At 32.7% G+C, this 14582-nt stretch overlaps 1 protein-coding gene across 1 annotated transcript in view; it reads right to left on the minus strand.

Moving 5' to 3' along the window:
* DEUP1 (deuterosome assembly protein 1) overlaps window positions 1–14582 on the minus strand; it is a gene marked incomplete at its 3' end in the record, with an annotated part of 82960 nt that overhangs the window by 7323 nt on the left and 61055 nt on the right. The window contains exon 12 of the mRNA XM_081281706.1: window positions 3013–3209. Coding sequence (XP_081137832.1) covers window positions 3013–3209 — 197 coding nt within the window. The remainder of the gene's footprint in view (window positions 1–3012; window positions 3210–14582) is intronic.

A 14582-nucleotide genomic window follows, 5' to 3' on the forward strand; every position in this document is an offset into this window, starting at 1 on the left:
TCAGAGCAGAGTGGAAAAAACAAGATAATCATAGAAGTGATTCAAGAAACCTATATACATATATCTGTATTCTCAATTATACAGAGATTTCAGGCAAAGTATTATTTGTTCTAAATTATCTAAATAATTATCTCAATTATCCATTTTGCTATGGATGTATAGATACAGTTTTATGATGTTAATTACTAAAATTTATATAGGAACATTCTTTTTATAGTAAGATCAATAAAATGTAGAGATTGAAAGGAAAGACTACATTATGAACTAAAGTGCTTCTGTTTTAAATCATCTTTATATCTGACAAGCTCTTCTTCTAGAATATAGCTATTCAAATACTTCATAAAACCACCTTGCATAAAATGCTACATATATCAATTTAAAAGCTATCTTTAAAATTATTTCAGAAGGCTTCTAATATCCCTTCACAAGCTGATCTGTTCAATTAGCTTTCCCATGGATCCTATTTCAAGGCCCCAGTCCAATTTTGATAGGTCCCAGTTGCTGTGCTAGGGAGCAGAACTCTATCTACTGGAGTCTTGAGTCAGCTTTGCAGTTTTCTGTCCTCTGTATGTACAGGCAACCCTGGCTCCAGTGCTTTCCCTTTAGAATATGGGATCATCTCCTAAGCATAAAGCAAGATCCCATCACAAACTATGCCAGCGTTTTCCAGCCTCACATAAAACTCCACATGAGCTCCTGATTCTGTGAACTGTTCATTGTTGCCTGGCCTACAACCATTCAGCTGTGTTGCTTCTTTTTGAGCAATAGCATGGTATAAAATTTTCTCAACTTAGTTTTGGCTTCTAGGTGACTATTCACTCCCTGACAGGGAAACATGCAAGTGGTTATGACAAACCTATTGACTTTGTGGCTTTTTAGTATTAGAAACTTTTAATTTATTAGCTAGACTTGAAGCCATTTTAATGATTAATGTTTGTGACACTGAAATATTTCCAGTATATGATACAATTTTTAAAACCATAAATTCACTTTTAAGTGTATATCTCATAGATAGACAAGTTCCATTTATTATAAAATTGATTTATTAAAATTAGTTGAAAATTAATAGTTCTGAATACCACTATGCCAAATTTGCTTATAAGTCATTGAAACTTTAAAACTCTTAACTATTAAGGACAATACTCAGAACATCCTAACCAAATTCAACTAATTTGATAATTTTTTTAAAAAGTGCTGAGTAACTATCATATTAGAAAGTAAATGCTTTGGACTAGTGAGTGAACATTAAAAACATCACTTTGAAGAGAGTGAAAACCACCAAATTGGGTTAAGTGTGAATAAAAGATTACTTAATATACATTTTTTTCAGTTAAAAGCAAGAATTTCCCTACACTAGACTTTAAATTTTTGTGGAGCATTATCTTCATAAACCTTTATCTAAAAGGTTTTTCTTTCCTAAAATAGTTCAATAAAAATAGTTCAATAGCATTAGCTATTGATATATAACCATGACTTGTATATTTTCTGATCAATTTATGCCTAACAAATATATATCTATAGCATTTGACTACCTGACTTCACCAAGCTGTGTTTTGAGGAAAAGAATTATTTCATTTTTTACTTGCTAAAATAAATACAGAGGTTTCTGCTTTACAGTTCTCCACTGGTGAGTTCACAGTGTCCTTGCATCTCAACAACTCTTCCCCATACTGGGTTCTACATGTAATAATTTATTCAGAACATTTGAAATGCTGTTTCTTTTAAAAACGAGGTCACTGGAGAACACTGAAATCAGATGAGGCATTAAAACAAATTTAATGAAACTTTCAACAAATGAAACTGGCAGGACACAAGGCTTTACAGCAGGAACAGTCGTCCAAACTGCTTATTAAGATAATCTCCTGCTGAGCATTTTACCTCTTATGTTACTTTCTTTGTCCCCTACTGTCTTGTTTTTGTTAGGCACTTTTAACACATTCTGTACTGTCTGACAAAGAGAAAGAAAGGGGTACTGAAACAAGAAAAGTACTTTTTAGAAATAATAAAAGACACAGTTACTGTCTTTTTTTTCTAAATAACAACACCTGGACCCCTTATCTAAGGCTTTCAAAGTTATTTCCACAAGAAACTATAGGCAGCAGCGTGCTGCACCTAATGGGTGATCAGTACTAGACAGGTGACTGATGGTCACACAGGAAGACCCTTTATGGTATTTTTAGGGGCCTGTCTCTCTTTCCTGGGAGTCATCATTTGACCTGCAGAGAACTAAAAGTAGGGTAGCACTTTGAAAAGTGTTTATTTAATATTAGAAAATATATTCTTGTACCCAAATCAAGATTAGGGCCTTTGGATGGGTTTTCAGATAATGCTGGGTAATACACATTAGTATGGTAATACACATGAGCAGTTCTCATCAGAGAAGTGGTCTATGGCTGTGGCCAGTGAGTGGCCTCTTTCATCCTCTCTCTACTGCTTTTATACTGCTGCTGCCACCTTGCCACCACAGCACCCCACCACTGAGAACTCTTTTGGGATAGTGGTCAGTCTTCATCACCAGAAGAGGGTTATTAATTTGGCACTTTTGAACAGTTTTATTTCATGTAGCAGACGAATGTCTTTCCTTCTAATACGTACATAGGGCTGGCATGGTGAAAAGAGAGAACTGTGCTACACCCATGACAATCTTGAACAGACTTTGTTTTTTTTTTTAAATGTCCCATTAACTTTTGAATTTATCTCCTGTAGATATGCTTAGTTAACAACATGAGCCAAGCACACCTATCCCCCACAGGAGTATATTTGAGGAAATAACAGATCCGGCTATTAGTTTATTCACCAAAACATACAGTTTAGGTCCTGTGTGTTGTTAGAGAAGCACTACTATTATTATAAATACAATTTTGTTAGTAATAATATCAGTAATAACGGCTAACAACTTTTCTTTATCTTAGCCCAAAGACCAAGAAGCAATAATGACTAAACACCTAAAATGAATTAAAGATAAATGTCAATGTTTTAAACTTATGTCCTTATATAATGGAGCTGGCATACCTATCTTCATTTTTTTCCATTTTTATTTGGTTTTGATAGGAGTATCTTCCTGTTTCTTCATAGGTATTTTGATTAGACCATGCTGATTTTCCATTGATTTGAAGTTTTGCAAGATCACTTCGAAGTCTTTCGTTCTCATATTCCAGTTTGTTAATGGATGTATGCCTTGAATGTTCCCTGTTAGTGAAGTCCACACTCTAGAGAATGAAATAAACTATCATTGAATAAATTGGCCCTTATAAATGATGCATATTTTCTGTGTTTGGACACATGTGCTTTAAGGGCCTTTCATTTGAGCCACGTAATGCAGTTTTATTTTGCTTACTTCCTAAAAGCTCCTCCTTCCTCTCCTCACAAGAAGCAGATACTCAGTGAAAATAGCTGCTGAACACATTCGCAATGAAAGCAGGGCACACAGTACTGTCTGTGCTTCAATAGTGACAAGGTTTACTCTGTGCATTATCATTCTCTACAACAAATTGGCCAGAGTTAAAACTTATGTGTTTATAGGCATACCTCCTCGTGTTGATAAATAATGGAAACAAAATATAAAATTCAACTTTAAAGGAATATTTTTTCTGATTAAAATAACTCACATCCTTATATAAAATATGGATGATATTAAGAATAAATGTTCCATACTACCACACTCAGTGATAACTGGTAATATTATATCTTTCTGCCAATAGGAAATACATATACTCAACAAAAAAGTCAATATAATAATAATGTATGGATACTTATAAAATTAAAATAATAATTACAAAATTATAATGTACAAAGAGCAATAAAGTTTTGGAGTTTTGGAGACTGTTTTTCCCCATTGAAAATTAGATATACTTTAAAAATAAGATTTTTAATGACTGCATCAAAGAGGTATAAATGAATTCATTTAATCATTTCTATTACGGAAGATTTAGTTTGCCTTCAAAATTATAAATAACCCTCTTTGATTTTCTTATGCACGAATCTTGGTAGTTCTTTAGATAGATTCCAAGAGTGGGGATCACTAGGAAAAAATGTATGAATGTTTCTGAGGAACTTGATTAAGAAGTATGATTTTTTTTCCCCTATAAATTGGAGAAACCCAAGTATCATAATTTCACACCAGTAATGTATTAGGGGCCTATTTTATCACACTAACAATAATTTAATATTACTAACTTTTAAAATGTGCTACTTCGATACATTAAATAGTAATTTTTTAGTGAAGTTGGTTATATTTTCACACTTTTCTGGCAATATCTACTCCATCTTTAGTTGGTTGTCTATTTGTGTTCTTTGCTCAATTTTCCATTAGAGTGTTTATGTTTTTCTAATCTGAAATAATTTTCTAATATTAGGGATAATAATCCATTGTTTAATTGATGATTTTTAGTGTATGATGTGTTTTATCTAGAAAGTTTTTTTTCCATTGTTTAATTGGTGATTTTTTTAGTGTATGATGTGTTTTATCTAGAAAGTTTTTTTTTAAGTGAAATCTATTGTTTTTTTTCCTTTGTGACTTCTTCACTTTTAAATTGCAATTTTCTTTTTATCATAAAAGCAATTTTACTATCTTCTATTTGTTCATAATTTAATTCTTTAGTATACTTGTAATTAATTTGGTATGAGATTGAAAATAATAAATTATTCTAATTATTCAAACATCCATTTAATCATTAATGGATTATACTAAATCTATATAGAGTGGGGTCTGATTCAGGATTATTATATCCTGCTGATCCTACAGATGTGATTATGCCAGCACCACATCTGGTAGGGGATATTCAATTTTAATACATCCTCAAAATAGAAAGTGAAGCATGTTTAAATCACAGAAATGCGTTTTAGAGTAAGAATAGAGATTTCTGAGGCTTTTAAGTTAAATACTATAAGAAATTTCCTAGTGTCTAAACTTCTCAAAAAGTTTTAAAAGATAGTTTATATTTCAAAACAAAAACTCATAACATGCTTTACATGAAGCTATGTCATCCTCCTTATCCTATGATTTGCATGTCCAGGAGTAGCACAGCTGCTGATTAAATAATTGTTTTCTGATTTCAGAGGTAATATTCTTCCACAAAAAGCATAACTTAAGAAAGCATCTTTTTTGATATTTCAAAGTCTGTAAGACTATAAATGATGGAGCTTACACCTTTCTTTTTGAAGTTCCTAAGTATAAAGTTTTGAGTGCCGTTCATATAGGCTGCCACCCTATAAAGTCATTCTAAGTTTTCTAAATTTTTGACTAATTGCACATTGAAAATTATCCATATAATCTCATATTAATATCAAGGCTGATAAATATATGTAGAAATACATACATAGTATATTATGTATTAAATATGTTTGCCTGTTTATCTTTTTATTCAAAGGCCAAGTCTGCTTACTACACTTTCTTTTACTGCCTATTGCATTATGGAACTTTAGTAAATATGTAAGAAGATCTCATTATTGAATGGAAGAAGATGTTCCAGGAGAGCAAACTGTAAAATTTTTTTATTAGTCTATTATAGTTCTATATAATATGGTAGTTCATTTTGTCATAATCATACATGCCTGGAACATGATTTGCTCCACTTCAGTCCCTAGTACTTCCCCTTTCCCGCTCCTCTTCTCTCCCCTGAGCCTCTTCCTCTACTCCACTTGTCTTCCTTCTATTTATTTATAGTTTTTGAAAAAAAATGGTGCTTTATATATAAATGAAGGTGAAATTCACTGTGGTATATTCACATATGTACACAGCATAATTTGGTCAATTTCATTCCATCCTTCTTCCCCTTTCCTTTCTGTCCCTCCTTCCTCTCCTTCTTAATCTATTCCACTGATCTCCCTTCTATTTCACAAAACAATCCTGGGTGGGTTACATGCTTCTTAATCTTCAAAGAAGGTAGTCTTTGAGAAAAGAGGGGCTTTCTGTTAGGTATTTCTGTTAGGCCTTTGCCTTTAGAATTTTTCAATATTTACTCTTCTGAGATAACAGTGTAGATAAAAGAATCATCTATAATCTTTTGCTTTAAAGGAAGGATTGCTCATTTTTAAATTAGAGTAGATTTGCAGTAAACATAAAGAGGCAGAGTCTTATAAAATTTTGTCCTCCAAGGGGAAAAATTCATAAAGGCAAATCTGATTGAAAAAGGTAGACCACAAACTTATCTTTGGATGAGATTAAAAATATGACTCCAGATAAGACGTCTGTCAGTCAAAATATATAATTATTGATGGTTTGTTGCTCAATTGAAACTGTATTCAAGATTTTTCTATAAAATTAGATTTTATCTATGACTATTTTGGGTTCAGTGTTGATTTAAAGCAATTAAGAATAATAGCAATGATTTTTAAATACCCTCCAATTTTCTAAATGTACCATAATTAGATAAATGTTATGAACATAATCTAAAAGAATAAAACAGGTAATATATTTATGTTTTATATTTAAGAACATATTCCATTTTTCTTAACAAGGTTTATTGAGCTCTTGTTTTGTGTTTTCCTTAATTTTTTTTGTAATTTCAGAAATATATCCCCACTAGGTGGTTATCATTTGAAAACACACTTTAATTAAATTACATCTGTATTTCTTTCTCTACCCTCCCTTCCAACCCCATTCTCCACCCCTGCTTTTTTGGTAGTGCTGGGGATCTAACCCAGGACCTCATGCATGAAAGACAACTGAGTCAAGTGTTCTCCCACTGAGCCCCACAGGGCTACCTATGTATTTCTGATGGGTTCTTTTATTTAGACCTATTATTCAATTCTCATTTTTTTTTCAAAAATTTAGAGTTCTATAATTTTAATTCATTTCTTTGTTTTTAAAAGGGTTAAACGACCTGGTGCCTATCTATTGGGAAATGTTAGAATGAGGCAATTGAATTATCGAAATGCCTGAATTTTAGCATTTTGCATGTACGTTTTTTCTTTTTAGTTATGTATATTTGTTCTGGTTTGGAAGTGAGGTGTCCCTCAAAGCTCATGTGTGAGATAACAAGAAAGTTCAGAGGAGAAATTATTGGGTTATGAGAGCCCTAACCCAAACAGTGAATTAATCCCCTGATGGGATTCACTGAGTGGTGACTAAGGGCAGGTAGAGTGTGGCTTGAGGAGGTAGGTTATTGTTGTGATTCTGGGGTATATATTTTATATCTTTTGAGTCTCTCTCTGCCTTATGATCATCATGCGAGCTGCTTCCCTCCATATAATCTTCCACCAAGACGTCCTACCTCACCTTAAGCCCCAAGGAGGAATGGAGCCAGCTGTCTATGGACTGAGATCTCTGAAACTGAGAGCCCCTAAGTAAACTTTCCTCCTCTCCAGTTATTCTGGTCAGATCTTTTAGTCACAGCAGCAAAATAACTGACTAAAACAATATTCAACAATAATAATTAGGCTTACAAAATATTTCTACAGAAAGAAAGATTTTAGTATACTTTATGGTTAGCATGTTAGTTTACAGTACGTAAATGTATATTTAATCATTAGGAGGGTGCTAATTTTTATGCTACTACTTTATTTAGCTAACTTATGGATCCTGAAAAGCAAACTAGTTTTCTTAAAAAATTACCATAAATTCTAAGGTCTGATTAATTCAGTAAAACTTAATACAGTTTCCTTAAATCAAAGTAAAATTAATAATTACAATGATTGGACCAAGTAAATATAGAATCAAAGAAAATTATCAAGATAAACTTGATTATTTGTTAGCAATTGAGGAGAAGAATAAAAGAAAACCCCTGTTTTTTCTATGCAGTCGAATTTTAACATAAACTCAATGAAAACATCTCTTGCCAAGCCAGGAGCCTTTTGCTAGTTCTCAGATACTCTTAAGCATCTCACTGAGACCCGAGGGAACTTAAGACACCAGCTGGTTTTCCCAGCAGAACATTCCCTGCCTAAAAACAGGAACTGCTTAGCCCTGTCCATACACTGGTGACAACTGAGTGCAGACCACCTGCTCCTTCCACTGGGTGGGGTCCTTTTGATAAACTGTCTCCCCCTAAGTGAAAATGAGCAGGGAGCTTCACAGTTAGTAATGTAGAAATATTCTTGAAGCTATAGCTATTTAAATATGACCAATTAGAAGATCAGTAATTTCCTTGTCTAGAAAGGAAAAGGGAATTATTATTTTAATGTTATCCAAATATCACAAGCATTGAAGGCTTAAAAATAATGATGTAAATATTTTGTTTCTTATTGCCTGAGGTGAAATTTCAGTACCAGTTGTTTAAACCCATGTTTATTTTTCCTTTCCAATTATTTCAGAAACAACTACCTTGATATGGGATTTTTTTCACAAAACAGATATGATTTTTTAAGAAACTAGAAAAAGTACAACAAAATAAAACAAACTAGGGAAAAGAAATTAACTGATAAAAACTAAAAATAAATGAAGTGGGTAAAAAAATAAATTGATCTAAAAGCCAATGCTTTCAAACAACTAATAAAATGAATAAAACTCTTATGATTCAGAATTAAAACAAAAGATACATGTTTAGCTATATAACATTAGGAATAAGAAAAGAAATTTAAAGAATACAAAAGTGATGAAAAGATTGTAGGCTATTACTAACTGGTAACAAGAAAACAAATTGAAATGGCTAAAGATTTCCTAGAAAAATACAAATTATCAAAATGAACTAAGAAGTAGTGAAATTTTTGAATATACCAAGAACCTAAAAGAAAGTATAAATGAAATTTACCAAGTCTGGATGATTTTACAGCTACATTCTTTTTTTTTTTTAATGAGGTAACTTTTTTTCTTATAGCTTTATTTTATTCATTTATTTTTTATGTGATGCTGAGGATTGAACCCAGGGCCTCACACATGGTAGGCAAGTGCTCTACCACTGAGCCACAACCCCAGCCCACTACATTTTTTTAACCTTTAAGGAACTGATAATTTCAATATTGTATAAACTACTCTAGACTACTTATAAAATGAGAGAGCTCCCAATTTATATTATAAAGCCAGTTTAACTTTGAAAAAGAACTATATACAAATACCATGTATACATACAGATCTTAGTTTATAAGATCTGTTATTTATAAAACATTAACATAGAGAATCCAGGAATACATTAAAATTCCTAAAGTATGGCTATTATGAATTGAATTGTATGCTTTTAGAAAATATATGTTGAAGTCCTAATCCCTAGGTTCCTCATAATGTGTCATTATTGGAAAGAACGTTTTAGAGTTAAAATGAGGTCATAATGTGGGCCTTAATCCAATGTCATTAGTACATAAGCAGACACACATGGAGAGAAGACAATGTGAAGAAACACAAACACAGGAAGCAGATGCTCTTGTGAAATCAGAGATACATGAAGAGCACCATGCCAGCAAAGATTGAAGTGACACTTCTGCAAGCCCAGGAATACCAAAGATTGCTGGCAAACCCTCAAAAACCAGGAAGAGGTAAGGAAGAATCCTCCCATATGGATTTTGGATGGAGCACAGCCCTGCTGACTCCTTAATTTTGGACTTCAAGCCTCCAGAATTCTGAAAAAATAAATATTCTGTTGTTTGAAAGACACCCTGTTCATGGCCCTTTGTTATGGCAATCCTTATCAAATTAATACAATGACTGAAGATTTACTCCAGGATTCTAATTTGGGTCAATATCAACCATAGTTTATTACGCATGAAGATTTACTCCAGGATTCTAATTTGGGTCAATATCAACCATAGTTTATTACGCATTAACCATAGTTATTACACATCAACAAATAAAAGAACAAAATCCATGATGTCATCCATGCTGATAAAAACTGGCAGCAATTCTTAGTTAAAATTCTAAGTAAAACAGGAATAGGAGGAGTTAATTATCAAATGAGGAAGTAATGTTATACTAAGCAAAAATGTAAATTTAAAATCAGAAACAAGAAAACTTGCCAGCACACACTTTATTACTTAATATTTTCTTGTAAGTTTTAGCAAATGCAGTGTAACACACACACACACACACACACACACACACACACACCAAAAAAAAACTGTTATAAATAGCGGGAAAGAAGTGATACAACCATTTTTGTTGATAAGATTATATATCTTAAAAACATAAATACCTCTAGTAAAAATGTTATTAAAATTAATAAAATAATTTGGATTTTTTGTATATTGGAATAGGATTCTAGATATGGAAAAGGGAAAATATTTCCATTTATAATAATAACAAGAATTGTGAAATACCTGGGAAAAAGTTTTTTAAAAGGCACAGAACCAACATAAAGAAAAACTATAAAATACTTTAAAAAAACTATATGAAGAAACAGAAAACCATGCTCTACTCTTAGATGGAAAAACTAACTATAATAAAATTTCTAGCTGGGCACAGTGGTACACATCTGTAATCCCAGCAACTTGGGAGGCTGAGGCAAGATGATCTCAAGTTTGAGACCAGCCATAGCAACTTAGATCCTAAGCAACTTAGCAACACCATATTTCAAAATAAAAGATGATAAATAAAGGACTGGAGATATGTCTCAGTGGTTAATCACCCCTGGGTTCAATCCCCATGCCAAAAAGGAAGAAAGAAAGAAAGAAAATTAAAATGCCAGATCTTTTAAAATTAATATATAAATTTAATTCAATTCCAAATGTAATACAATAGGAAGTTATGAGAATAAACTGGATAAACTGAACTTAATGTTGATATAAACAATTAAATTTTGCTATTTTTTATCAATTCAAAATTCTAACTCAAATAGATTCAAGAGTTGGATAAAAAATATAAAAATCTTTGAAAAAACTCTAAAAGATTATATATTCATGTAGAGGTTGGGAAAACCCTGTTGTTCAAGAAAAGAAACTCCAAAGCAAGAAATTTTGGACAAATAAAAGTTTAAAACTGCATAATGGCAAAAACATATCATAAGCAAAGTTTCAATCAATCAACAGATTTATAAAATTGCTGCTATAAATTAGAAATAAAAAACAAATAACCCAAAATAAAAATGAGAAAAGACTATATTCTCATTCATATTAATACAAATTGCCAACAAATGAATAAAACTATGCTCAACTATTCTCAGAGAAGTGAAAATTAAAGTCTATTGAGAAATTATCTTATAACCATCATATTGACTGTGTTAGTCAGCTTTTTATCCCTGTGGCTAATACACCTGACAATAACTTAGAGGAGGGAAATTTTATTTTAGATAATTTTTGGAGTTTAGCCAATGGTTAGCCTACTACATTGCTCTAGGCTCAAGATGAGGCAGAACATCATGGTAGAAGGGTGTGGTGGAGAGCAGCTTCCCACCTCATGGCAGGCAAGAAGTACAAAGAGAAAGGGGAAGGGGCTAAAGGGAAGATGAACCCTTCCAGAACACAACCCCAATAGCCACACCCCACCCACCTACCAACAGTTATCACCCAGTTAGTCCATTAAAACTAGGTTGTATGAGATTAGGTCACAACTCTCATAATCTTTTTTTTTTTAAAAGAGAGTGAGAGAGGGAGAGAGAGAGAGAGAGAGAGAGAGAGAGAGAGAGAGAGAGAGAGAGAGAATTTTTAATATTTATTTTTAGTTCTCGGCGGACACAACATCTTTGTTGGTATGTGGTGCTGAGGATCGAACCTGGAGAGGCGAGTGCGCTACCGCATGAGCCACATCCCCAGCCCACAACTCTCATAATCTAATTTTTCCTTTCAATATTTCTGCATCAACACAGAAGCTTTGAGGAAGAACTCATTTCCAAACACTAACACTGACACAAACTAAAAAGAGCAATAACACATATTGTTGGTAAGGTTCAAAGAGAGAAAGTTAGAAATATGATTTAATAACAGCTATTAAAATGAAAATACATCCTGTGAATCAGCAATTCCAGTTCTAGGAAACCATTCCAAGACCGTGTGTGTGTGTGTGTGTGTGTGTGTGTGTGTGTGTGTGTGTATACATATATATGTGCATATACACACATATGTATATACATGTATATGTATATACATATATACATATACACATATATACACATATATGTGTGTATGTATATATACACACATACATGGATTTTTATATTATTCACTTAGGCAAAAAACTGAAAGCAGAGTTAAAATTATTATGAAAAATGTTTAATAGATTTTGATACATTTATATCATGGAATATTATAAAATATAAATAATGAAAGACTTGAACCAGTTGATTTGGAAGGATTCCAAGGGTTATACTTTTTTTTTATTAGTGCGTAATAATTGTATAGAATATTGGGTTTGATTTTGGTGCATTCATATTTGTCTATAACATACTTTGATCAATTTCATTCCCTAGTACCTCTCTTACCAATCTTTCCTCCGTTCTCCTGTTCTCCTTTCCCTACCCTACTGGTGTCTCTTCTATTTTTCATCAAATCCTCCCCACCAAGACCTTTTTTTTTTTTTCTTTTTAACTTCCACATAGAAGAAAAAAGGTATGACCCTTGACTTTCTGAGTCTGGCTTATTTCATTTAACATGATATTCTATTGTTGAGTGAACAAAAACAAGACATACAGAAGTAAGTAGTTCTTATTTTTGAAAATGATAAAATCCATAAATAGGCCCATGACTACACACACACACATGCATGCACACACACGAAAAAGTACAAAATGATAGCATATTTTAACTGGTGAATGGGGTATGATGTGAGTAGAGGAATGAAAGAAAGGGAAAGGGGCTAAAGCAAGCAAAAAAATTACTTCTGAAATTACTAGTATGTAACTTATGAATCAGTTTATAAAAATTATGTGTATTTTACATGAGTATATTTTTTTCCTAGAAAATTAGGAAAAATGAAGACATATTTACTGTCTTTTACAAATGTCTATGTAGGGCTGGGGTTGTGTGGCTCAGTGGTAGAGCACTTGCCTAGCATGTGTGAGGCACTAGGTTTAAACCTCAGCACACATAAAAATAAATAAATAAATGTATTGTGTCCATCTACAACTAAAAAAAATTTTTTTTAAATGTCTTTGTATATAGTCAAAGGCAGCTTTAGATAATGCATATATAATATATTTATATCTGTAAAAGAACACCCAACTCACCTTTCTAAAGTGATTGAATACTACACACTGCTTTGTTAGTACTGGATATCTCTGAAGTTCCAGTTGGGATTAGGGATAGAGATATAGATAATTAGCTTCTTCTTTACATATTGTTTGTATGTTTTATTTCTTTTTTTAAATTAAATTATTTATTCTAATTTGTTATACATGATGGCAGAATGCAATTCATTTCATATTACACATATAGAGCACAATTTCTCAAGTCACTGTACACAAAGTATTTTCACACCATTTGTGTCTTCATACATGTACTTAGGGTACATCCACCATCATTCCTACCCTCTGCCCCCTCCTTTTTTTCCCTCCCTCCCCTTTGCCCTATCTAAAGTTTCTCCATTCCTCCCATGCTCCCCTCCCATCGCCATTTTGAGTCAGCATCCTCATAACAAAGAAAACATTTGGCCTTTGGTTTTGGGGGGATTTGCTTGCTTCACTTAGCATTATATTCTCCAACTCCATCCATTTTCCTGCAAATGCCATAATTTTATTCTCTTTTAATGCTGAGTAATGTTCCACTGTGTATATACACCAAAGTTTCCCTATCCATGCATCTATGGAAGGGTATTCTAGGTTGGTTCCATAATTTAGCTATTATTAATTGTGTTGCTATACTCAACTCAAAGTGGATCAAGGACCTAGGAATTAAACCAGAGACCTTGCTTACACCTAATGGAAGAAACAGTAGGCCCTAATCTACATCATGTTGAATTTGGCACCAATGTTCTTAATAAGACTCCTGTAGCACAAGAATTAAAACCAAGAATCAATAAATCGGAATAGATTCAAACTGAAAAGCTTCTTCTTAGCAAAAGAAACAATCAGTGAGGTAAATAGAGAGCCTACAGAATGGGAGCAAATCTTTACTACAAGCACATCAGATAGAGCACTAATCTCTAGGATATATAAAGAACTCAAAAATCTTAACATCAAAAAAACAAATAACCCAATCAATAAATGGGCCAAGGAACTGAACAGACACTTATCAGAAGAGGATATACAATTAATCAACAAACATATGAAAAAAGTTCAATATCTCCAGCAATTAGAAAAATGCAAATCAAAACTACTCTAAGATATCATCTCACTCCAGTCAGAATGGCAGCTATTATGAAGACAAACAGCAATAATTGTTGGCGAGGATGTGGGGAGAAATGTACACTCATACACTGCTGGTGGGACTGCAAATTGGTGCAGCCAAAATTGAAAGCAGTAGGGAGATTTCTTGGAAAACCTGGAATGGAACCACCATTCAACCCAGCTCTCTTTTTCCTCGGTTTATATCCAAAGGACTTAAAAACAGCATTCTACAGGGACTCAGCCATAACAATGTTCTATGTTTTATTTATTTAAAAAATTTTTCAAAACAAATAAATAAACAAAACAAAATACCTACAGTTGCCAGAATGAAGCACCTCAGAGAGGGGAGAGGGCTGTGATGACCTTGAAAAAACACCTAAAAACATTCAGATTGAATCTTCAAAATAATACAAATACTATTTTATGATTTAAAAAATACACCCATGGAGCGAGGACCTT

Source organism: Spermophilus citellus (assembly GCF_964194105.1).
Source record: "Spermophilus citellus genome assembly, chromosome: 2".
Lineage (NCBI taxonomy): Eukaryota > Metazoa > Chordata > Mammalia > Rodentia > Sciuridae > Spermophilus > Spermophilus citellus.